Source organism: Trichosurus vulpecula, chromosome 3 (genome assembly GCF_011100635.1).
Source record: "Trichosurus vulpecula isolate mTriVul1 chromosome 3, mTriVul1.pri, whole genome shotgun sequence".
Taxonomy (NCBI): domain Eukaryota; kingdom Metazoa; phylum Chordata; class Mammalia; order Diprotodontia; family Phalangeridae; genus Trichosurus; species Trichosurus vulpecula.
The window spans coordinates 189,172,569-189,199,642 of record NC_050575.1 but is presented as its reverse complement, the minus strand read 5'-3'; the positions used below and the strand labels follow the sequence as shown (position 1 = coordinate 189,199,642).

General features: G+C 40.0%; 1 protein-coding gene across 3 annotated transcripts in view; it reads left to right on the top strand.

Moving 5' to 3' along the window:
* The window catches only part of VAPB (VAMP associated protein B and C), a 69,630-nt gene that overhangs the window by 13,947 nt on the left and 28,609 nt on the right, over window positions 1–27,074 (top strand). For all 3 annotated transcript variants that reach the window (XR_005009985.1, XM_036752912.1, XM_036752913.1), the window contains exon 2: window positions 13,481–13,633. Coding sequence is in view for 2 of the 3 variants with exons in the window: in XM_036752912.1 (XP_036608807.1) it covers window positions 13,481–13,633 (153 nt within the window). In the remaining variant the exon portion in view is untranslated. The remainder of the gene's footprint in view (window positions 1–13,480; window positions 13,634–27,074) is intronic.

Here is a 27,074-nt window from a genome sequence, read left to right as displayed (position 1 = left end):
TGTAGAAAAAATAGGCACACCATTGATGGAGCTATGAATTCATGTGATAAATTGGTGTTGATTAAGCACTTAATGAGAGGAAGTGAGGTCGATTGGATAGATCTGTTACTGTTAAATTTTTCCTTTGTTTGGGGACATGATGTAAAGCTTTTTACATATGTGTAATCACCTGGGAATCTACATTTGGGGCACAAAGAGACATTAATTCAGCGTTGTTATCTAAGGGGCATCCTGCATCTCTTTAGAGAGCAGAACTCTTCTTCCCTTCGGGTAGAGCTAGGAACTCAGTTGAGGTTCCACTTTTGACAAATATTGGCTGTTTGGCCCTAGGCAAGTCACTTAACTCCTCAGTGTTGTAGGCAGCTCCCTAAGACTCTTAAGTTGCCACTAAAGTGCCAACTCACGTTGGTAGAGGGAATTTCCTCACCAGAGAGCTCCTTATATCAGGGAAATAACAAGTTCAGTCCCTCTCCCTAGCCCTGTCCTAAGCTAAGCTAAGCACTATTTGGAGAACTAAGGATTCAAAGATAAGCAGAACCGACTCTGCCTTCAAGGAGCTCACATTCTTAACAGAGGAGGCAACGTGTAAATAACTAGCTATATTCAAGATATATACCAAGCGGATGGAAGATCATCTCAGAAGGGAAGGTAGTGCCAGGTGAGCAGACATGGACAGGCCTCCTGCAAAAGGTGGGGCCTAAGTTGAGTCTTGAAAAAATTCAGAGAAACCAAAAGATGGAGGTAAGGAAGGAGAGCTTTCCAAGCATGGATGATAGTGTAAAAGCACAGAGAAGGGAGAGGGAATTAATGTGTAAGAAACAGCAAGTAGGCCAGTGTTAGTTGTAAAGTGTGTGTGTGTGTGAGTGTGAGTGTGAGAGCAAAGGACTGGAAAGGTAGAAAGGGGCCAAGTTGTGATATTGAAATGTCGATGAGAACATTTTATATTTGATTCTGGAGGTGATAGGAAGCCATTAGAGTTTATTGAGAGAAGATATGTGTGACATGATCAAACTTGCATTTTTGAAAAATTACTTTGGCAACTGAATGGAGGATGGAATGCCATGGGAAGAGACTTGAGGCAGGGAGGCCAATTAGAATGCTATTGCAGTAGTCCAGACAAGAGTTGACGGGGGCCAGAATTTATGGGGTAGCTTTAAGAGTGGAGGGAAAGGGATATATTCAGAAGATGTTCTGAGGTCAGATCAACAAAATTTGACCACTGATTGTACATGTGGGTTGAATAAGTGAGGACTCAAGGATGACACTACATTTGCCAACCTGGGTGGCATAGTAATGAGGAATTTGGGAAGAGGTTAAGGTTTTTGGGGGGCAGATAATGAGTTATATTATGGACATGTTGTTGAAATCCTTACACAATTTCCAGTTCAAGATACCCAAAGGTCCATTGGATGTGGGACTGTAGCTCAGAAGAAAGACTAGACAATCTGCATAGAGATGACAACTGGACCTGTGGAAGCTGATGGAATCACCAAATGAAACGTATAGAGGAAGAAGAGGACCCAGAACAGAACACCCACAGTTAGTAGGTGTGACATGGATGAAGGACTGAGAAAAGAGACCAAGAAATATCCTTTCTTGGTTGGAGGAGAACCAGGAATGAGCAGTCTCAAGAAAACTTCAAGGGTAAAGAGTATACAGAAAGAGGTGATCACAAGTATCAGATGCTGCAGGGAGACCAGGAAGGATGAAGATTGATAAAGGGCCGTTAGATTTGGCAATTGAGATCATTGGGGGATTTGGAGAGTGAATACTCTTAATTGCTTAATTGAGATCAGAAGCCGGCTTGTAGGGAATTTAGAAGAGATCGAAGGGAGATGAATTAGACTCACCTGGTGTCAATAGCGTTCTTAAAGAGTTTAGCCAAGAAGAGGAAAGATAATAGGATGATACAGGTAATAGCTATAGTATGACCAAGTGAGGGTTTTTCAAACATGGGGAAGAAATGATTAATATCGATAGGCCACTGGGAAGGCAGCAATAGATAAGGATTAAAGATGAGAGTGGGGAAGATGAAGGCCTTTATTGCCTTGGTCACCGGTCCCCTTTCTGCACCCTTGACTCCATAGGAGTCATAGGAGATGGAGTAGAGGGTGTGTGTCGGGCTGTTGACCTTAGCAAGGTGAATAGCCTCCTCTTCTGAGACTGAAAAGGAGTAGATAGTTGGGGGAGATAACTGAGTGAAGTGAGATGAGTCAGAGGATAGGAGGAAGATGTGCCATGGAGGCTTGAGAAAAGAAGATTTGAAATAATCTTTGTGGAGAGTAGGATAATCAGTTGATTAGAATGGTTGCTTTGGGGCAGTGAGGGTCCACTTGTGATTATTACATAACATAAATTCGTGGTGAGCCTAGTAAAGTTTCATGATTTCCTCCGGCTTTATTCAGCGGCATGTGAATAAGAGCAGAGATGATGGATGTTGGGAATAATCCAGGGTTTGTATTTGGCAAGGCATAATTGGTGACAATGCAGGAGGGCAAAGGACTCGAGTAGTGGAGGATGGTGTAGAATTTAGTAGTTGGTTCACTAAGAGGTCAAGCTAGGGAAGGGAGGCAAGTGGACAGGTACATTTGTGAATTGACAAGAGTGAAGGAAGAAGAACCAGAAAAAATAACATATACAGTGACTACAACAATGTAAATAGAAACAACAAAGGAAAAAATGAAAGTTGTATAGTTTTAATTAACAAAGTTTGGTTTCTGGGAGAAGAGAAAAGACACCCTCTTCCTTTTGCAGAGGCAGGGGCCTATGGATATAGAATGTTACATAGTTTTGCTTAATTGTTTCTCTCCTTTGTTACAAGACGTGGTTCACTGGGTAGAGGAGAGAGAAAGACCTGTTCTGAAATGAAGTTCAGAAAACCAAAAAAGAGATAATTTTTTAAAGAAAATTTTTAAAAAATTGAACTGCCCCAGTTTCTCTTTCACTGTAATGGTATTTAATATTTCATGACCACAGAACTCAAAGCAATATTGCAAAGGTTAATGAAGTAATAATATATTTGAATTATTTTAGACTCCAAGATGTTTCTCTGGAAAACTGTTTGTGTGTGTGTGTGTATCGACGTGGAGGTGTTTATGAAGTGTGATGATTTCAAATGATGTATAAATAGACTTTCTGTTGTCTAGATGGGAACAAAATGTGTGCCACTTTTAAAACCAATCAGATTGGTTGGAATGTTTTATTTTCCTTTCTAAAGCGTTGGTTTAATGTGTAAGCTGGCAGTTCAACCAGAAAAATTGGATTAAAAAAATTCTTTTCCCCTAGTGTCCTTATTCTCGAATATATTTATGTTTAATTTAAAAGTTGTCTCTCCCTAAGATCTGTTGCTGTTAAATTTTCCTTTGTTTGGGGACATGACGTAAAGCTTTATGTGTAATCACCTGGGAATCTACATTTGGGGCACAAAGAGACGTTAATTCAGCGTTGTTATCGAAGGGGCATCCTGCATCCCTTTAGAGAGCAGATCTCTTCTTCCCCTCGGGTAGTGCCAAAGTAATTGATCTTTATGCCTTTGAGGAATTTAGGCCAAGGGATGGGGAGGAGTGGAAAGTTTGTTGGAAAAGAACACTTAGCACTGTGCCTGGCACATAGTAGGTTTTTGACAAATGCTTGCCCATTGATCGAGAAAGAAGGAATTGTTTGGAAGCCTAGTCCCAAGTGTCATCCAAGAGGGGAAGAAAGCAGAGGAATCCCTCTGCCTTGGAGAATTGCATGTTTTGCATCTGGTAAAGGGCTGGGGGGAGGGAAAGGTGGAGGGGCGGACAACCTTTTTACACATTGTAAGGTGGCCTTATTTAAGCTTCAGACACTGACTTGACTATATATTGAATGAGAGGATTTTTAAAATTCAAACAGTATGTTTAAAGATTTAGTACAATTTAGTCACTTTCCCCAAAGCACTATTATCTTTCCTGCTCTGTTAATTTATCTTTCTATCCTTGATAGCTCAACACCTGGAACGTCATCATTTTCAGAAGTTTGCTAGAGTGTGGCTTTTTTTCCAGACCCGAACCTTGTACATCTGTTGTTTTAACACACTATTTGGAGGTTCAAGAACCTGAAGGTTTTCTTTATCTCTTCTTTGCTCACCAGAGGCAGGCTGCTATAATAGAAAGAATGTTGGATGTGGGTCAGAAGGCCTGGGTTTTGATCCTAGCACTGACACCTACTACATGATTCGGAGCTTCAATGTCCTTATTTGTAAAATGGGAGTCAGTCAGTAAACTTTTATTAAATTCCTATTCTGTGCCTGGTACTGTGCTAAACACTGGGGATACAGAAAGCATCTAAAGACAGTCCCTGCTCTATGACCACTATGTCCAGACAAGCTATCTGCAGGATAGATAGGAAATAATTCACAGAGGTAAGGTGCTAGGATGAAGAGGGTTTGAGAAAGGCTTCTGGTAGAAGATGGGATTTTAGTTGGGAGCCGAAGGAAGATAGGGAAGCCAAGAGATGGGGATGAAGGAGAGTGTTCCAGGCCTGGGGGACAGCTGAAGGATGGCATGCCTTGGTCATGGAAGCCAGGGTCACTGGATTTAAGATTATGTGGCAGGGAGTAATGTATGCTAAGAAAACTGGAAAGGGGGGAAGGGACTGGGTTGTGAAGGGCTTTGAAAGCCAAACGGAGGATTTTGTGCTTGATCTTGGAGGTGATAGGGAGCTGCTGTCTGTTATTGATGGGGGCGGGTGGGTGGGTGGGGATGGTTGGGCCTGTGCTATAGGAAAGCTACTTTGGTGGCTGAATGGAACATGAGTTGGGGTGGGGAATGACTTGAGGCAGGCAGAGCCCCCAGCAGGCTACTACAGTAGTCCAGGTGTGAGGAGATGAGGGGCAGTAGGGAGGAGAAATGACACAGATGCCACTAGTCCACCGCACATCTCAAGAGACATGGTTAAGGCACTATTTAAATGTCGGAGTTATGATGTGTATTTTAAATAAGATTCATAAAATCTTCCTTTTTTGAGAAACATTAGGCCATAGTAGAGAGAAAGCTTACCTCCTCTCTGTGTTGAAGTCCAGTCTCCAACACATGCTTGTTTTGTGACCTTATGAGTTAGTCTTTCAGTGTCCTTTGTCAGAATGATAAGATTAGTTGCAGAAAAGATACAGATCTGCTTTGGTAGAGGGAGTTTCTCACCTAGAGCTACAACACCCATGAAACCACAGCTCTTGCCTCCAAAAGAAAATATTTTCTTTTAAACTAATTTAAATATCCCTATCCACCCCTCACCACTCCCATTTCCCCAAACCTTCAAAAAAAAGAACCCTGGACTTTGAAGCTAAGTGACCCTTTTGTTTTCAAGGTCTAGTTCACATACTTCCTTGCTGTGTGATGCTGGGTATGTTGTTGAGGAGGTGTAGGGAAGGAAGGAAGGGAGAGGACAAGCATTTATTAAGTGCCTTCCATGCACTAGACACTGTATTAAGTGCTTTACAAATAGCTCGTTGATCTTCTGAGTTCGGTGCTGTTAATTATCCCCATTTTACAAAGTTAAGCGAATTGCCCAGCCAAGAAGTATCTATAGATGGATTTGAACTCAGGTCTTCCTGACTCCAGGCCCAGCTCTCTATCTACTGTGCCACCTAGCTGCCTTAAGTCTCCCCCAGCTTCATTCTGCTCATCTGTGAAAAAGGAGATGTTTCCTCCACTTGCCATATGGGATTGTTTTGAGGAATAATTGAAATAATAGGATTACCCAATTTCACATACACAGAATTTCAGAGTTGGAAGGGATGTAGGTAGACATAGTCTAGGCCAACTCATACCTGGAAAAGAACTCCTTCTATACTGAACAAGTAGTCATCCAACCTTTGCTTGAAACTAATGAGGGAAGCTCCTACCATAGCTGTTTCATGCATAGGTACATCATGAGGGTCATAAAAAGAACATTATTCACTTAGTTAAAAGGAAAAAGAAAAGAAAACTTTGTGGGTTACTCATTCTCATTTCTTTGTCTTCCTTTCACACTTCAGGTGATGTCCATGCAGAAGTTGAGAAATTTAACTTTATCATAAATTTGCCTTCTTGAGAAATGTGGTCATTTTTTTAATCATCCCTTTATTCTCTTAAATGAAAAAAATTAAATTTTCTCATCTAACTTTTTAATCTTTTTTCCTTTGGTGAAATAAAATGATTATTTTATGACTTGTATTTTAGCATGTAGGGGTATAGAATCTGAGTTAGATGAAATCTCTGAGGCCACAGTCAATTCATTAAGTGTGGGTTGAAGTGAATCTAGTCCAACCATAGCTGAAGCATGAATTTCATTCACTCCCTCACCTCAAAATCATTGGCCTAACCTTGAATTTTTACTCCTTGGGTCTTTCTCTCCCTCCTCTCTACTTCTCCCATTTCATTGTTGGACTGTGCTCTTAGGAAGCCTTTGCTTGCTTTACTGCTTTAATATTCTAGTGACTTTGTGATCTCATCCCCCTAGGATTGTTTCTTCCTATGACTCAGCACCCAACTGATACATTCCTGGCTATCTTGTGTGACCGTTGTCCATGCTTTCTCATAAGTGTGCCAGAAGGGATCCACCCAATGTGCTTTTCTCAGATTCTCCTGACATCACAGGAAGACCAGTGTATAGCACACCAGTCAGCCTTTACTCTCACCATATGACCAGTGCATCTCCATTTTCAGTCATTCATTTCTTTGGTATACTTTGCACAGTATCTCTCACCTTATTCCTTGATGTCTTTCAGCCTTGTCATGCCCACTATGTACCTTCTTACTGCCCTTTGGATGATCTTCAGCTTGACCTGAAATCTCCATCTTTCTAATATCTACCTGTTTATCTCTTCCCCTTGAGGCCAAAGAACATATTTCATTCTTCTTCCATGCTTGGAATATTTTAATCAGGCAATCAGCATTTATTAAATTAGTGCTACATGCCAGGCACTGTAGGGATACATATAAAAAAAATTAAATAGTCCCTGCCCTCAAGGAGCTTGTATTCTACCAACAGCAATTATAATTTAGAAAATTGCCTTATATAGCCAGTTTGTATCAGGTAGGACTTAATCTAGCCAGGTCTCATTGACCTTAAGACCCTGCTTTGTTCACTACGTAAGACTTTTAAGTTGCAGACTGGCTGCCAGTCTATATTGGGAAGGAGTTATCTCATGGAATGAATCTCACATTTGAAATTGTAAGTCCAGGCCAAAAGACATATTGAAGATCCAAAGGTAGCATTGTATAGTCAAAAGAATGCTGAACTTTGAAGTCAGATGAGAGTTCAGAGCCTACCTGAGATTTGACAAGCTCTGTTAACATTGAGTACATTACTTACCCTATCAGGCTGTTTCCTCATCCTCTACAGAAGTGATTACAATATTTGTATAGTGTGCCTCACAGGGTGGTTGTGAGGGAAAGTAGACCTTAAGAAGACAATTTACAAATGCAAGTTGTTGCTATATAAAAATGTGTGGGTTTTTTTTACTATGTAGCATGTTCATGGACATGACAATTCTGTGAAATACAAGTAGCCGTTTTGAATAGTGTTTTATCAGTTACAGTTTTTTTTTTACATCAAATTTGTATATCCTAATTCATTCATAAAGGAGGAGGAGGTAAAATAACAAATTTTCTCTCACATTGTTGTAACAAAGTGCTGGGTTTGGAGTCAGTGAATGTCCTCAAAAAAATCAGTGAGTACTTGGTGGTCTCTTTTAAGCACTGGAAGAAAGAACTGGTATGCCGTCGAAGTGCATGCTGAGTTCTGGGGGTATAAAGAAAGGCAAGAATAGGGTTCAAAGGACCCATGTGCAAGTAACTATGTTCATAATAAGATATATGGGTTGGAAATGGAAGGCTGTCTCAAAAGAGAAGACAATAGGAAGGGAAGAGGCTAGAAAGGCCTCCTATAGACAGCAGGATTTGAGTGAGTTTTGAAGTAAACCAAGAGTTGGAAGAGAGTATTCCGGGTGTGGAGGAGCCGGTGCAAAAGCACAGAGATAGAATGGTCTGTAAGAAGCATGTTGGCCAGTGTCACTGAATCACAGAATTATAGGGAGGAGTAAAATTTATGAAGTCTGGAAAGGTAGGGAAGAGCCAGATTTTTTCCTTCCTCCCTTCCTTCTCTCCTTCCTTTTTTTAAAATTTGAGTCTTGTACAAAATGACTAATGTGGAAAAGTTTTACATGATTTCATGCATAAAACCTATATTGGGTTGCTTACCATCTCAGAGAAGGGAGATGTAAAGGAAGGAGAGTGTCCCCAGTTCCAGGTCCAGCACTCTATCTACTGTGCCACCAAGTTGCGTCTGGAAAGACAAAAATCCCCTGCCCTCAAGAAGTTTATCTTCCAGTTGAATATAGTCGTTCAGTCAGATAGTATTTATTAATCACTTGCCACATTGGACACTTTGCCAAGTGCTAGGGATACAAAGAAGGGCAAAAAACAGCCCCTGCTTTCAAGGAACTCATATACAAACAACTATGTGCAGACAAGATAAATGCAGCATGAATTGGTCATAGTTTCAGAGGGAAGGCACCGAGTGGAGGAGGACCAGGAACCCCATCTTATACAAGGGGGGGACCTGAAAGAAACTAGGGAAGCCAGGAGACAGAGGTGAGGTGTTGGTACCTCAAAAATCTTGATTTCTGTGTGTGTTTTTAGGAGAAGAAATGAATAAAATGGAACAAGTACTTTTAAATGGGTTCTAATTTTTTCTTTTGCTGGGGGAAAAAAACTAATAGGGCAGTGAAGTGCTGCAGGGCCTGAGAACCAGTAAAAACTCCCTCTTCCTGAGGTCAAATCAAGCCTCAGAAACTTTGTAGCTGTGTGACCCTGGGCAAGTCATTTAACCCTGTTCACCTCAATTCCTCATCTGTAAAACGAGCTGGAGAAGGGAGTGAGAAATGAGATCGTGGAGAGTCAGGCAAGACCGAATGACAGCAGCACAAATGCTGAAAACTTCTCCCCAATAGCGGTTGTGCAGCTTTTCTGATTTTATCATTGCACTTTCAGTAGTTACAGAAAAAGCAAGTTGTTGTTTTGATATATTGAAGATTGTTAGAAATTCTTAACATTCAGAGCTGAAGCTCTTTGACTTAAAAAGAAGTAGAGGGGATTTAGTAAAGTCCTAGAGTTTACAAGCCCCATGAAGTAAGTTCTACAAGGATTATAATCTCAATTTAATCCGATCAGCATTTATTAAACAGAAGCAACTTGGTATAGTGGATAAGGTGCTGGTAGTCCTGAGTTCAAATTCTGCCTCAGAAACGAGATACTATGACCCTGAGTAAGTCACTAAGTCACTTTTGTGCCTCCTTTTCTTCATTTGAAAAGGGAGAGGCAGGAGATGAGCTCGGTAGTTTGTAAAGTCCTTTCTAGTTTTGAATCTATAATCCTATGTATTTACTATTTGCTGGGCACTGGGATCCCTACACTTGAGGAGCCTGCATTCTACGGGGGAAACAACATGTGGACAGCCCATGTTGACCTGATAGAGAATTTACGGAGGAAATGTAGGGGGGAGGAGTGCACTGGTTTCTGCACTTCCCATTTTACAAATGGCACTTGTTTTAGGTACATCACTGACTCTTCGAAAACATAGTTCCATTAATCAAATTGGAAAGTTTTTTTCCCTAGGCAACTTTTTCCTGGTGTCTTTATGACAAAAGTAAATCCCAGGCCCCACCACTTCCCAAGCTTGCCACTCCCAGGAAATCATTATTTTTGACTGCCTTTCACTCTGGAAAATCTGGGTTGTGTTTTGTTTGTTTTACCATTGGGTGTGAGAGCTTTGTAATTTTTTTTTCTCGTCCCTGCTAGTATTTTATTTGTTTTCATCCCTGCTTGGTCCTATCCCCACCCAGATTTGATAGCTGATATGAACTTTTTCCTTGAGTAAAAATGAAGCTGTGTGTTGGGGTTGTGAGGTTGGGGACTGAGGACAAGGGTGGATCATAGTATCTAGATTTAAAAGGAACCTTAGAAATTATCTAGTGCAACTCACCACACTTTACAAATAAGGAAATTTTAGGCCCTGGGAGGTAGAAAACCAATAAATCTTGGACCTGAGATTTGAGCCTGGAACCCATAAACTGATAGAATAATAAAGAGACAATATAGATGAAACTCTACCAAGGCAATACCAGAGCCTCAATCTCAAATGCATCTCTGAGAAAGTTAATTAATCTGGGTATAAAAGGCCACCTATAGACTTCAGTCCAGTATAATCTTCTCAAGGGCCAGAATTGTTTCATTTTTGTCTTTGTGTGACTAGCACCTAGAACGAATTGCCTGGCACATAGGAAGCATTTAATAAATGCTTGTCAGTTGACATACTTATTTTGTTAAATGTTTCCCAGTTATATTTTAATCTGGTTCTGGCTGTACTCAGGAGTGTTGACCTTCATACTATGTATTTTGACACCTGGTATTAAGGAACTCACTGAGAAGAAATTCCCTGTATCAGTTCATATAGACAGATTGTTCTCTTATAATTTTAGAGAATTACACAGGGTCACACAGCCACTATGTGTCTGACGTAGGACTTGAACCCAAGAAGATTCTTGATTCCTTGGTCAGCTGTCTTTCCACCACAACAGGGAATTTACTGGTCCCTCCACCTGGATGTATCTTAAAGAGTAACTTTATCATTCTCCTTGCATATCATAACAGCTGCACAACAACTTAAGGGTGTTGGGGCTGTTGTTCGTTGGGCAAACAGCTTCTCCCTGCTCCAAAGGGATATCACTGAGTATTATTCTGTAAATGTCATTTCTATCTTCTGGTTAACCTTGGGATTAAATCATTGGAGGTGGGAGTTTTAAGTAAATCCTGGGTTGATCTTTGAGTAGGAGATATGACATTGGTAATCCAGAAATAGTTTGTATTTGGTTTGGGAATTCATTCCCTCCCCTCTCCATACATACACACACCTCCTTCCTACCTCCAGAAATTAAATTCCTTGTTATGTTTCCTTTAAGTTCATATTAGTTTGGGTTTGTATTCCCTGAATACTCTCGGTGGTTCAGAAACAGCTAAGTGGAGAAGAGACAGCTGCACTTACTGTATGTGGAGCCAAAGGGATGTTCACATCCCAGCTTTGCAGCTCATAATAGTACAAAGAACATTCGGAGACAAGAAGGCAAAAGACCTCAGTTCAAATCCTAGCTCTTCTCTTTAACCTTTCTCCACATGATAGTGTACATTAAAGGACAACAGTTGGGGAGCAAAAGTGTTGGAAGCTCAGTGTTTCAAATTTTTGTCAAGTGCATGTATGTCTCTCTTTATGGTGATTTTAAAAGAGCTTTGGAAGAACCTGGTTTGACCTTAGAAGAACTTCATACTGGATTGTCCTTTGTTCAGTAACATTATTTCAAGTCTAAGTTGCAGCTTCTAATTCTACTCTTCACAAAGAGCCAGATTCTCTTTTTGTAAGGTATAGGCAATGTGGTCTTGGTGATGTTCTGGGGCCTAGTGCAATTGTAGTGGTATTTTGCCAACTTCCTCTTTATATCATAGATGTCATCCTTTATTTTTTACCATGGGCAAGTCATTGGGCCTTGGTTTCTTATCTATAAACTCAGGGGACTTAAACTAAATAACCTTTAAGGTCCCTACCAACTCAGAATCTGTCATCCTATAAACCTTTGGTAAATCACTCAACTGCCCTGGATTTTATCATGTCTAAAATAAGGGTGTTGAACTATATGTTCTTTAAGGTACCTTTTAGCTATGATCTTGTTTGTTGCAGGGAAGGAGAGAGGAAGCTATGTTTACGCTTTATTTTGTAATACTTTATGAACTCTGCAGGCTAGTCAGATCAGCCTACTGGGTCTTAATCCCAACTCTGTTCTGCCTCCTGCTTTGCAATGTTTAAACAAATCCCTACTTGGAATGTACTCCGTCCTTCAGACTCTCAGAATCCTTGTCTTCCTTCAAAGCTATATTCAGGTGACACCTTTTTAAGCTATCAGTCAGCAAGTCTAGCTTCTGAGGCAAAAATCGAAAGAGCTCCTCCCCTCAAGGAACTTATGACCTATTGGGGAGACAATATGTATTACTTATATAAGCATATACTGAAATGACAGGAGGCAGTTTTGGAGGGAATCGGTAGCAGCAATGATGGGGTCAAGAAAGCCTTTTACATAGAAGGTGGCATTAAGTTGAGCCTTGAAGGAAATTAGGGGTTCTAAGAAGGGGAGGTATAGCAGGCCTGCATTCCAAGCATGGGGGACAGCAGGACAAAGATGAAAGATGGTGTTGTGTATAAAGAAAAGGAAATTTCCTTATTTTTTTAAAAAAGGAAAATAATCATCTGGACCTTAGCAGAAAGATAGGTCGGAGCCACATTGTGAGAGACTTTTAAATGCCAAACAGAGGAGTTCATCCTTGAAGTAATGTGGTGCAGTTGTAGAGGGACATGGTCAGATTTGTACTTTCAGAAAATCACTTTGGCAGCTGTATGGAGGAGCATGGGTTTGAGTGGGGAAAGACCCGAGGCAGAAGAAACAACTATGAGGTGATGAGGGACTGAATAGAATAGTGACTTCGTGATTGCAAGAAAAGAAAGGGGGAGAGAATCAAAAAAAGCTACAGACTGTAGAAAGGGACAAGATTTGGCAGCTGGTTGTCCTTGTGGGGAAATAGAGAATTGCCATCGCTTTTAGGAGTGAGGAAGAATAGCCCTACTGTACTCTGTCCTGGTTATATTACATCTGGAGTATAGCATTCAGTTTAGGGCGCCATGTTTTAGGAAGGAGGAGGTCAACCAGGATGATGGCCCATGAGCTCGTGCTATTTGAAGATCAGTTGAAAGAACTGTAGATATTCATCCTAGAGAAAACATGACTTATGACGGTAAATTAACTGGTCTTCAAGTATTTGCAAGGTCCTCAAGGATCAAACTTGCTCTGCTTGGCCTTAACAAGGAGCAATGAATAAAAGTCGCATGGAGGCAAATTTTAGTTTAAAGAAAAATAACTAGCTCTATCCAAAAGTAGAGTGGGCTTCCTTTGGGGGTGTCATGCGTTCCCCTTTTCTTCAGGTGTTGGTTGAGTGAGGTGGCCACCCAGGTCCCTCCCAATTCTGAAATTCTGGAATGTTGATTGACTAGTGCATTAAATTAACCTCGTGTTCAGCATCATCTGCAGCAGCAATGAAGACATTATTGAGTGCTTACTTACTGTACCCTTCTAGTCTCCTTGAGTTATAGGGCACCGTCCTTTCCCCAAGGAAACTCATCTAGTTAGAAATGAGTGTTTGAACTAAGCCTTCCTTAGAGAAACGAGTAACAACTTATCAAGGTGTACTTCTCCCTCTTTAGTCTCTCTTTCCCCCCTCCCTTCTCTAGGCAAAAGTTCATCTACGTAATAAAGAATGTTATCCCTTTCTCCAGAAAAACACAAAGTTGTAATTGAACTGTGGATGAATCTGTATGGTCTGAGGTTTGTCTTAGACCTCTACATTCTCACTCCATTTTTTTGTTTGTTTGTTTACAGGTCCCTTCACAGATGTCGTCACCACCAACCTGAAGCTTGGCAACCCTTCTGACCGAAATGTATGTTTTAAAGTGAAGACTACTGCACCCCGCCGGTACTGTGTGAGACCCAATAGTGGAATTATTGATGCGGGAACATCAATTAATGTGTCTGGTAAGTGTCAAAACCACAAGTGATTAAATAGGCATTTCAAGGGTGGCCTCTTGAAATTTAAAGATATCCCCCTTTTTTTCCCTACTATTTTGGTTCCCCTTCCTCACCTCCCCACCTCCCCTCTGCCCCCTCCTCAAAAGGAAGGAAGTTCATAGCAATGGGAGAATTGAACAGGAACAGTTAAGATTTAGGAGCATGGATTTAGATTTAAAAGGGACCTTAGAGAAAATTCAACATCTGCATTTCAGAGACCCCATGGTATAATGGAAAGAACACTGACCTGTGTTTATAACCTTGGGCAAACGATTTCCCCTTCGTGTGCCTCAATTTTCCCCTATATAGACCTGCAGAACTGGATAAGAGAGTTTTCTAAAGACCCTTTCCACTCTAAATCTAAAATCTTGCTTAGCTTTTACTTTTACATTTTAAAGGCCTTTTTAATGTTTACAACCTTCTTTCCTCAGTGGTTGGAGCAAACTTTAAATGGTAAACAAAGTTCATTTCCAGATAGGTTCGTTTTACAGTCCCTCAACATGCTTTATTTGTGATAAATAAGCCTAAATAAACTTGATTATTTTGCTTTGTGGAAAGAGGTTAGATGAAAATATTTTCTTGTCCAAATGAAATTATTTCTGAAATTAATTCTTATGTAATAATTACAAGCTAAGGAAGGGGAAGATTGTTGGGAGACTATATTCAAATCTGGTAATTTGGAATGTTTCTGAAGATCTTATTTTTCCCTATCACAAAATGCTTTTAAGAATGATAAGAGATGATCATTATCTATATTATTGCTTCTCAAACCAATTTGATGAAAGAATGGGGAGTGACAGTGCATGGTAGATAGCTAGGTAGCATAGTAGAGCGTTAGATGTGTAGTCTGAAAGACCTGAATTCAAATCCTTTATTGGATACTTGTAGCCTTGTGACCCTGGGCAAGTTCTGTAATTCCTCATGGCTTCAGTTTCCTCACTTGTAAAATAGGGATAATATCACCAACCTTCAAGAGTTGTGGTGGGGTTCATGAAATAACATATTAAAGCCCTTTGTAAACATTAGAGAGCTATATAAATGCTAGTTCTTATTACTATGAATACTCTGCAGCTTGAATTGACAGAACACATGTTTACGCACACACTGATTTGAATGCTCATTGATACTGATCATAAAGCAGGGCTTCAGGATAACTTTGGAAGATATTCAGGATATTTCTATATTGAATGTATATATATTTTTATACAAGCTAAAAGAACATTGAATGATTCAGGGGAAAGGACTTAATCCTCTGGCAATTCAAGCTTCTAGGTTAGATAAGAACAATTAAGCTCAGACCATGCTGGAGAGGAATGGCTTAATGCTATACATTCATGTCTTTTCCATGAACTTTCATGTCTTACTTCTATGAGAGTTCTCCTACACCGGTCTGTTTACCTCCACCCATTGCCTTTTATTCCTGATGCCACGTCAGGAGAGAAAAGACTATTCACCGCCTGTCTCTTACTTTATTTGCACCCCTGACCTCTTCCTTCCATCCGTCAGTCTCAGGAAAGAAAGCTTTCCGTCTTTGATCTGTACCCAGACAGTTATTGCTTTTATATCAGAGGGTTTTTTTCTTGGAACTTATATCAACTGAGATGCCAAGATTCTGTGTAATGTGGTTTAGGAAACAGTGGTGGAGTGTTCTTTATATGTAATGGAAAGATGACCAGATGTGGAATTAGAAAACCTGGGTTCAAATCCCAGCTGTCATTTACTAAATGTATGACTTTGTCTAAGTCATTTTATCCCTTTGGACCTCAGTTTCTTCATCTCTGAAATGAGGGGGTTAGACAAGATGTTTTGTAAGATTCATTTGGGGCAGCTAGGTGGTAAGTGTATAGAGCACCGGGCCTGTAGTCAGAAAGACCAGAGTTCAAATGTGATCTCATACTTATACTAGCTGTGTGACTAGTCACTTAATCTATACCTGCATAAAACCGGAGAAGGAAATGGGAGACCACTCAAATATCTTTGCCAAGAAAACCCCATGGGAGACTTCGGGTACCAAGATAGTAGAGTGAGGAAGGAACCCTGTGAAGTCCTCCCAAATTCCCCTCCAAACAACTAGAAAACTGCCTCAGAATTCATCTAGAAGCAGGGAAGAAGCTTACCAGCCCAACAGGAAAGGTCTATCTCACTGGGGTGGGAAGGGAGTGGGGTCCAAGAGCAGAAGCAGCAGCCAACCTCATATTACGGGGGCCCGAAGAAAGCTCCAAGCCTGGGGTAATCCATCACCAAGGCCCCACCCTCCTGCAAGTCAGTAGACCCCTGTGCATGTGAGCAGTCTGTGTAGCACACTGTCCCTTCCCCACTCCACTGCATCCTGGGCCATCTGCAGTTGTCCTGATCTATATCTGGCTACTGGACCCAGATGACTCCGGAGGAGAAAGTGAGGCTGGGGACTTTGCACATCCCTCCTTCACTTAAATCCGTTTCATTTGCACATCCTGGCATCACCTCCCTTATATCATGGTCCTCTTCAAGAATGAAGGACAAACAACAACCCAGTGACTCCTAGTACAAGTCACCAGGGAGGGGAAGCCTTGATCCCATTGCTGACCAGTAAAGAAGCTCCATCCTGGGGCTGGTCAATAGCAAGACCCCACCCCTAGGGCCTACCAGCAAAGAGAACCTGTTTCCATAGGAACCTAGCTGCAGAGTCCCACCCCTGGGGCAGAACAGCAACAAGATCCCCCTCCAGGACCAGCCACTAGAAAGACTTTGTGGTTTGCTATAGCATCCCAACAGCAAGGCCCCACCCTTGGAACAGACCAGCAGCTAAACCTTACACCCAGAGGAGGTCAATGGGGAGATCCCCATCCCCCCCACCCCGGTACAAGCCAGAAGGGAAGCCTACCCACCAGAGAAAGCAAGCAGCTAAGCCCTGAAGCCCAGTGAAAGCCAGCAAGAAGACCCAGGGTCCCAACACAAAAACACTGGGACAGTGCTAAACCAGAGCCCAACTCACATAAAAACGCCAAGTCACCAAAAAAAAACAGACAAAATGAACAAAAAAAAAAAAAGAGCTTGACTACAGAAAGTTACTATGGTGATAGCGAAGATCAAGGCATAAACCTAGAAGAGGACTGTAGGGTCAAAATGACTACATATAAAGCCTCAAAGAAAAATGTAATTTAGTCTCAAGCCCAAAAAGAATTCCTGGAAACAGCTTTAAAAGGGTTTTACAAAGCACATCAGAGAAGTGGAAGAAAAATTGGAAAAAGAAATAAAAGTAATGTGAGAGAATCATGAAAAAGAGTCAAGAGTGTGGGAAAAGATAGACAAAAATTTACTGAGGAAAGTAACTCCCTAAAGCATAGAATTGGCAAATTGGAAAAGGAAATACAAAAGCTCACTGAAGGAAATTCCTTAAAAATTTGAATTGAACAAGTGGAAAATAATGATTCTCTGAGACATTGAGATACAATGAAACAGTGAGTAGAGCACCAGTTCAGGAGTCAGGAGGACCTGAGTTCAAGTCCGGCCTCAGACTCTTGACACATTTACTAGCTGTGTGACCTTGGGCAAGTCACTTAGCCCCAATTGCCTTCCCTTCTCTCCCCCCCCCAAAAAAAACCAAAACCAACTCCCCCCAAAAAATACAATTAAACAAAATAAAAAAAGTAAAAAAAAAATGTGAAATTTCTCATTGGCAAAACAACTGATCCAGGAGAGATAATATAAGAATTACTGGGCTATCTGAAAGCCATGATCAAAAAACAAAGTCTGGACAACATCTTTAAAGAAATTCTCAAAGAAAACTTCCCTGATATATTAGAAACAGAGGGCAGAATAGAAATGGAAAGAATTCGTTGATCACTGCCTGAAAGATTCCAAAATGAAAACTCCCAGGAGCATCATAGCCAAATTCCAGAGCTCACAAATCAAAGAGAAAGTATTGCAAGCAGCCAAAAAGAACCAATTCAAATATCATGGAACTACAGTCAGGATTAAACGGGATTTGGCAGCTTCCATATTAAAGAACCAGAGGACTTGGAATATGATACTTGGAAGGTAAAGAAGTTAGAATTACTACCAAGAATCACTTACCCAGCAAAATTGAATATCTTTCAGGAGAAAAAAAAATGTATATTTAATGAAGGAGAAGACTTTCAAGCATTTCTAATTAAAAGACTAGAGCTGAATAAAAAATTTGACCTCCAAATACAAAATTCAAGGGAAACATAAAAAGGTAAAAAACAAGAAAGAGAAAACATAAATTCAGTAAGGCTAAATTGTTTATATTTCTGTATGGGCAAGATTATAATTCTTAACAACTTTATTACTATATGAGCAATTAGAAGGAGTATATGTAGACAGAGGGTGAGGAATAAGGTGACTTTGGGATGATTCCCAGAGAAACAAAATAAAAGGGTGAGAAAGGAGATCGCGCAGGGAAAAAAAAAAACGAAGAGATTGAATGGGGTGAATTATCCCACATAAAAGAGGCATGAAAGAACTGTTATGATGGGGGGTGGAGGGGCCAAGCTTAAACCTTGCTCTCATCAAAATTGGCTCAGAGGCATAATAGCATACACATTCAGTTGGATATAGAACTCTATCTAATCCTATAGGGAAGTGAAAAAGGACAGAGATGATAGAAGGGGGAGGGGAGATTGATAAAAGGGAGGGTAGATTGGGGAAGGTGGGGAACTCATTCATAAAATGGAAGCCAATAGCAGAATGAATTAAAAACCAGAATCTGACAATATGTTGTTTATAAGAAAGACATTTGAAGCAGAGAGATACATGCAGGGTAAAGGGGCTAGAGGAGAATTTATTATGCTTCAGCTGAAGCACGGAAAGCATCAGTAGCAATTGTCTCATACAAAGCAAAAGCACAAATAGATCTAATTAAAAGAGATGAAGGAAATGCTATCTTGCTTGAAAGGTACCATAGACAGTAAAGTCAGATCAGTAATAAACATATGCACCAAATGGTATAGCATCTAAAGTTTTGAAGAAGTTGAATGAGTTAAAGGAGGAAATAGATAATAAAAATATACTAGTGGGAGACCTCAACTTTCCTTCAGAACTAGATGAGTCTAACCAAAAAATAAACAAGAAAGATGTTGAGGTGAAGAAAATTCTGAAAAGGTTAGGTGTGATTTTTCTGGAGAATTTTCTGGAGAAAATTGAATGGAAATAAGAATATACCTTTTTCTCAGCAGTACATGGCACTTAAACAAAAATTGACTATGCCTTAGGATATAAAACTCACAACCAAATGCAGAAAAGCAGGAATAGTAAACACATTCTTTTAGATTATAATGCAATAAAAATTACACTCAGTAACGAACAATGTAAAGAAAGATTAAAAATGAATTGTAAATTAAATAGTCTAATCATAAAAAAGGAATCAAAGAGCAAATCCTACAAACAGTTGGTAATTTCATTAAAGAAAATGACAGCAATGACACAACATACCAAATTTTATGGGATGCCACTGAAGTGATACTTAGCAAAAAATTTATATCTCTGATTGCTTACATCAGCAAAATAGAGAAAAAGCAGATCCATGAATTGGGCATGCAACTAAAAAAAACTAGAAAAAGAACAAATTTAAAACCCCCAATTAAACACCAAATTGGAAATCCTAAAAAATCAAAGGAGTGATTAACAAAATTGAAAGAAAACCATTGAACTAACAAAACTAGAAGTTGGTTTTATGAAAAAACCAGTAAAATAGATAAACCATTGGTTAATATGATTTAAAGTAAGGAAAGAATAAAATCAAATTACTATTATCAGAAATGAAAGGGAGTGAATATACCACCAATGAAGAGGAAATTAAGACAATGGTTAGGAGCTATTTTGCCCAATTATATGCCAATAAATTTGACATTCTAAATGAAATGGAGGAATATCTACAAAAATATAAATTACCCAGATTAAGAGAAGAAATAAAATACTTAACCCAGTCTTAGGAAATTGAAAAAGCCATCAGTGAACTTCCTAAGAAAAATCCCCCAGGACCAGCTGGATTCACAAGTGATTTCTACCAAATGTTTAAAGAAAAATTTATCCCGATACTGCATAAACTATTTGGGAAAATAAAAGGAGTCCTACCAAATTCTTTTTACCACACAGATATGGTGCTAATACCCAAACCAGGAAGAGCCAAAACAGAGAAAGAAAATTATAGACCAGTTTCCTTAATGAATATTGATGCAAAAAATTTAAATAAAATACTAGCAAAGAGATTGCAGCAATATATCGCAAAAATCATACAGTATGACCAGCTGGGATATATACCAGGAATATAAGGCTGATTCAATAGTGAGAAAACTATCAGCTAGACCATATCAGTATCAAAACCAACAGAAATCATGTGATCGTCTCAATAGATGCAGAAAACACCTTTGACAAAATACAGTACCCATTCCTACTAAAAATACTAGAGAGCATAGAAATAAATGAAACTTACCTTAAAATGAGAAGTAATATATAAAACTATCAGCAAGCATTATCTGGAATGGGGATAAGCTAGAAGCCTTCTTAGTACAATCCAATGAAGCAAGAATGCCCATTATCACCTCTCGTATTTAATCGGTACTAGAAATGTTAGCTGTAGGAATAAGAGAAGAAAAGGGAATTAAAGGAATTAGAATAGGCAGTGAGGAAACAAAACTATCACTCTTTGCAGATGATATGATGTTATACTTCAAAAATCCTAGAGAATCAACTAAAAAGTTACTTGAAATTATTAACTTTAGCGGAGTTGCAGGATACAGAATAAATCATCAGCATTTCTATATATTGCTAATAAAGTCCAGTGGCATGAGATAGAGAAATTCCATTTAAAATAATTGAAATATTAATATTAAAATATTTGGGAGTCTGCCTGCCAACACAAACCCAAGAACTATATGAACACAACAATAAAACACTTTTCACACAAATAGAGTCAGATCTAAACAATTGGAAAAATATTCATTGCTCATGGGATGTAATAAAAATGACAATTCTACCTAAATTAATCAATTTATTTAGTGCTATACCAATTAAAAGATCAAAAGATTGTTTTTTAGAGCTAGAAAAAATAATAAAATTCACCTGGAAGAACAAAAGCTCCAGGATATCAAGGGAATCAGTGGGGGGAAAAATGCAAAAGAAGTCGTTCTGGCCATACCAGATCTCAAACTGTGTTATAAAGTGGTAATTATCAAAACAGTCTGATGCTAGGAAGAAATAGAGTGGTGGATCAGTGGAATAGATTAGATATTTTTACATGAATAACTCAACAACCAGAAGAAGATTTCATTTAGTGCTAATATTCTGTGATCCTATAAACATTTGTTCCCTGATTCCAATAGTATGAAATGAAGCGGGCTCCCTTCCCTTTCCTGTGTTTTCTGTTCTCTCCTCTACAGGGTCTTTCTGTCAGATTTGGGCTTCTAAAAGTGTTAAGAAAAAGAGAGAGAAACAAGGAAACTGTTGAACAGTGATAAGAATCCAGGGAGTTTGAAAGAATGGAGTTAAAGCCTTGGTTTCCTTGCTTCTGCTACTTAATCCTAATAGCCCGTTGGAAAGCCTTCTTGTTGTCCAAATAGAATTTGAGCATAATCACAATCAGCAGGTTAGAATTACTGATTTTAATAACCACGTCCTTTATTTTGCCCATAATAAAGCTGAGGGGGAAAGACAGAGGCCAGAAACATGACGTCCACTACTGAACGTGTTCTTTAAAAGCCATTATGTAATGTGTGTCTTAATAATTTGTTACTTTTGAGAGATCCACCTCTGTTGAAAGACAAATTTTGAAGTATCTGCTTACTGATTGATTGGTTTTGGACATGGATGAGTTTGAAATGCCACCGGAACATCCAAGTGGAGATGTTCAGCTGGTAGTCAGTGAGGACTATATTTTGATTTGAGAGTCATCTGTGTAGGAATAATTGAACTCAAGGTAGTTGATGAAATCCTGAAAGGAGGGGATGCTGTAGCAAAAAGAAAAAGAAGGCCCAGGAAGAATTTTCACATCTTTGAAGAATATTCACATCTAGGAGGCGGACAGTGAATAATAATTCACTGCACAAGTCTGAGGAGAAAAAGATAATCAGATTGAGCAGTGAAGGGGTCATTGGTAATCTTGGAGAGAGCTGTTTCTATCAAGTTGGATTGTAAGGAATTATCCCTACCTATGAAAAGGAAGAAAATCTTTTTTAAAAAAAATGAGATGGGAAGAAGGATGTTTCATTTGAAGGGGTCATTTAAGAAGGAGCATCCCCTGGTGAATTAAGAGAAAATGTAATGTACCGTATACTACTTAAAGGCTAGACCTCAGAGAAAAGAATCACTGAAAACACAAGATGACAGGGAGTTTAGAGACCTTCTAGGCCAGCTGAACCCTATTCTTTTACAGATGAAGCCACAGCCCAGAGACAATAAGTGTCTTGCATCACCTAGGTCTTGCTGAACCCCAACCCAGTATTCTTTCCACCACATTAGACTGCCTATCAGATTTTATAGAAGGTGTTCGTCATTTGAGAAATACATGAATGAGAGGCAATATGGCATAGTGAATAGGAAGGCAACCTTAGATTCAGGAAGATCTGGGTTCAAATCTATCCTCAGACACATACTCCCTAGGTAACCTAGAGCCAGCCATTTCTCACAGTGCCTCAGGCAACTTCCTAAAACTGTTAAGCTGCAGATTCAATTGAATTAGAAGAGGAAGTTTCTTCACCGAGCTCCCTTATATGGCTGAAATCACAGATCTGCCCCCTCCCCCCAAAAAAGAAGAAATACACAAAAGACATTGTCTTAAGAAGAAACAGATATTTCCTCTTTCCATAGTTTATATGTAAAATATATAGTCTGCAGTACTATATATTAGTATATGTAAAATATAAAATTCTACTTGACATTTCTAGGATTGCCCTACTCACCAAAAGGAATGTTGCAGCACATGAGAAAGAAGCAGCTAGAACATTATTTTGGTCCCATTTCTGAAAACCTATTAGATAAAGGAGTAGTGTGTATGTGTGTATCTCAAATTTATCTTCTTTTCTAATTCTCTCTCCCTCTCTCAACTCTCCCTTGCTCTCAGGAGAATGATGTTGTCTGGTTATCCAGCTGGCCAGGGGACCAGGCTTTGGGAATTCTATAAATCAGTGATGTGATCTGGGGAAGCCAGGCTTCCTAGCTGTCAGGTAGCCACCAGCAACACTGCAAGGACTTCTCAGCTTTCAGGCTATCCTGATATTCAAGGGAGCTTACCTAATGTTTCAAGAAAACTCAATCATATCATATTACTTTGAACCCTAGAGTACCTTTCATCGAAGGATTGAAAAGCAGCTGTTGGCATGAGGGGGTCAGTGAGCATTATTTGTTTTTTTCTTTTGTTTTTTAATGATACACACCACAAAATCAGGCAAAATGAATTTTGTTACCCTGTGAGTGAACCAAGTGTATTAAATTGTGCCCTTGGGTGGAGGGATGATTCCTGACCTTGGCCACTCAGGCCCATAATGAATAGCATTTGTCTGGCATCTGTAGTGGTGGTGGTTTGAGTGTCTATCCATTCACATTCTGTCATACAGTCTTATGAAATGCCAAGGCCTGAGTTAGGAAGTACAGCAGTCTCTGGGAGAGCAGAGTTTTCTCTGTAGAAAGTTAAGCAGCCCTTCCTAACTGGAACAGAAGCCTTGGCCTCTTCATCCTCACCCCAAGCATTTATCTCAGGTTTGAACTGCATCCATGTGTGTATGTTTATGCACGTGGAGACCACATGCTTTCTGGTTTACAAAGTGCTTCAGTACGTTGTCTCTCTTAGTCTCATGTAGGGATTACAGTTGTTGTCCCCATTTTATTGGTGAAGGATCAGACTTGGAAAGGTTGGTGACTTGCCCGCATCCTAAATCAAGTGGGTCATTCCAGTCCAAGGCTTTTGACTCCAGGTCTGTTGTTGTTCCCACTATTTTATAGCGGCCTATGTTTTTGGGCCTCAGGAAAATGAGTACAGTCAGGGGCAGAGCCAAGATGGCAGCTGGAAAGCAGGGACTAAAATGAGCTCCCCGCCAGGTCCCTCCAAAAACCTATAAAAAATGGCTCTGAACCAATTCTAGAACTGCAGAACCCACAAAATAGCAGAAGGAAGCTGGGCTCCAGCCCAGGACAGCCTGGATGGTCTCTGGGGGAGGTCTGTCCTGCTCGGAGCTGGGAGCGGAGCAGAGCCCAGCGTGGGCGGCACGGACCAACCAGACCAGGAGCCAGGCAGAGCGTGCCCTAGCGCCCTGAATCAGTGAGCTGCAGCAGTTACCAGACTTCTCAACCCACAAACACCAAAGAAAACAGAGAAGGTTAGTGGGAAAAGCTGTAGGAGTGGAAGGAGTTGGAAGGAGTTTCGGCTACCACCCCAGGGGCAGTGGAGGTGGGGCAGCTACAGAACTAGAGCTGCAGTTGCTTCCAGCCCCAGGCCCACCTGGTGGGAGGAATTAAGTGGCAGATCAGAACAGGGGTGAAGAGCCTGCTGAAGATCTAAGTCCAGTCCGGGTTGGGGGTTCTTGGGGAAGGAGTGCTGGTGTGGCAGAGCTGGCGCATCCCCCCAAGCTTGGAGCAGAGTTCTCTTAACTCTACAAGCAGTCACACCCTGCTGAAAAACTCAAGGGTCAACTTAGTTGGCTGGGAATATGGCCAGGCAGCGAAAACGCACCCAGATTCAGCCTCAGACTTTGGAAGCTTTTTTTGGTGACAAAGAAGACCAAAACATACAGCCAGAAGAAGTGAACAAAGTCAAAGAGCTTGCAACAAAAGCCTCCAAGAAAAACATGAACTGGTCCCAGGCCATGGAAGAGCTCAAAAAGGATTTGGAAAAGCAAGTTAGAGAAGTAGAGGAAAAATTGGGAAGAGAAATGAGAAGGATGCGAGAAAACCATGAAAAACAAGTCAATGACTTGCTAAAGGAGGCCTAAAAGAATACTGAAAAATACACTGAAGAAAACAACACCTTAAAAAGTAGACTAACTCAAATGGCAAAAGAGCTCCAATAAGCCAATGAGGAGAAGAATGCCTTGAAAGGCAGAATTACCCAAATGGAAAAGGAGGTCCAAAAGACCAGTGAGGAAGATACTACCTTCAAAATGAGATTGGAGCAAGTGGAAGCTAGTGACTTGATGAGAAATCAAGATATTATAAAACAGAACCAAAGGAATGAAGAAATGGAATACAATGTGAAATATCTCATTGGAAAAACCACTGACCTGGAAAGTAGATCCAGGAGAGATAATTTTAAAATTATTGGACTACCTGAAAGCCATGATCAAAAAAAGAGCCTAGATAATCATCTTTGAAGAAATTATCAAGGAGAACTGCCCTGATATTCTAGAGCTACAGGGCAAAATAGAAATTGACAGAATCCATCGATCACCTCCTCAAATAGATTCCCAAAAAGAAATCTCCTAGGAATATTGTGGCCAAATTCCAGAGCTCCCAGATCAAGGAGAAAATACTGCAAGCAGCCAGAAAGAAACAATTTGAGTATTGTGGAAACCCAATCAGAATAACCCAAGATCTGGCAGCTTTCTACATTAAGAGATCGAAGGGCTTAGAATACAATATTCTGGAGGTCAAAGGAGCTAGGATTAAAACCAAGAATCACCTACCCAGCAAAACTGCGTATCATCCTCCAAGGCAAAATATGGATTTTTAATAAAATAGAGGACTTTCAAGCTTTCTCAGTGAAAAGACCAGAGCTGAAAAGAAAATTTGACTTTCAAACACAAGAATCAAGAGAAGAATGAAAAGGTAATCAAGAAAAAGAACAAGAAAAAGAAATCGCAAGGGACTTAATAAAGTTGAACTGTTTTGTTTACATTCCTACATGGAAAGATGAGGCGTATGATTCATGAGACCTCAGTGTTAGGGTAGCTGAAGGGAATGTGTGTGTGTGTGTGTGTGTGTATGTTTAAGTATATATGTATATGTGAGTGTGTATGTATGTATATATGTATGTATATATAGAGAGAGAGCAGGCACAGGGTGAGTTGAAGATGAAGGGAAGATATCTAAAAGAAATAAAATCAGATTAAGGGATGAGAGAGGAATATTTTGAGAGAGGGAGATAGGGAGAGATAGAATGGGGTAAATTATCTCGCATAAAACTGGCAAGAAAAAGCAGTTCTGTAGGAAGAGAAGAGAAGGCAGGTGAGGGGGAATGAGTGAATCTTGCTCTCATCAGATTTGACCTGAGGAGGGAATACCATACATACTCAATTGGGTATCTTACCCCACAGGAAAAAAGGAGGAAGATAAAAAAAGGGGGGATGATAGAAGGGAGGGCAGATGGGGGTGGAGGTAATCAAAAACAAACACTTTCGAAAGGGGACAGGGTCAAGGGAGAAAATTCAATAAAGGGGGATAGGTTAGGAAGGAACAAAATATAGTTAGTCTTTCACAACATGAATATTGTGGAAGGGTTATACATAATGATATGAATGTGGCCTATGTTGAATTGCTTGACTTCTTAGGGAGGGTGGGTGGGAAGGGAGAGAATTTGGAACTCAAAGTTTTAAAAACAGATGTTCAGAAACAAAGAAAACAAAAGTTTTTGCATGCAACTAGAAAATAAGATACACGGGCAATGGGGCGTAGAAGTTTATCTTGTCCTACAAGAAAGGAAGGGAAAAGGGGATGGGAGGGGAGTGGGGTGACAGCAGGGAGGGCTGACTGGGGAACAGGGCAACCAGAATATACACCATCTTGGAGTGGAGGGGAGGTAGAAATGGGGAGAAAATTTGTAATTCAGACTCTTATGAAAATCAATGCTGAAAACTAAATATATTAAATAAAAATTTAAAAAAATGAAAATGAGTACAGTCAGGTGGAAATAATAGAGAGTTTCAATTTATTTGCTTTTTTCCAAGGTCAGATTTTTTTAAGTCCAAAATAAACACAATTTGTGATAATTGCTGAATTGCTGGATACCTTTTTTCTTTAGCCTGTATGAGCCCTTATAAAGATATGCTCCCGTTCTGCTCCCCCCCCCCCAAAAAAAAACACCTTCAAAACCCAGTCTTTTTAAAGAGGCATTGTGTTATACTGGATCGAGAAGTGGCCTAGCAGACCTGGGATCAAGTCCTGTTTCTGCCACCAAAGATTATGTGACCTTGGGCCAGTCACTCCTCCTTTCATTGCCTCCAGGCAGCTCTCTTAAGACTTTTAAGTTCCAAAGGTGATGCAGACCTACTTTGGAAGAGGTAAAATCACAAGTCCAGTGCTTATCCCTATCCTCTGCTTCTCAAAACATAATATGGGGAAATATTTTTGTTATAGTCAGGTTTTTTTTAAATTGTGGTGATCTATTACATTACATGACTAATAACACTGCTAGTTCAGTGTGAGGGATTCCCACCCCGCCGTTCATATTAGAAACCATGTCAGCCAACAGATACAATAGGTA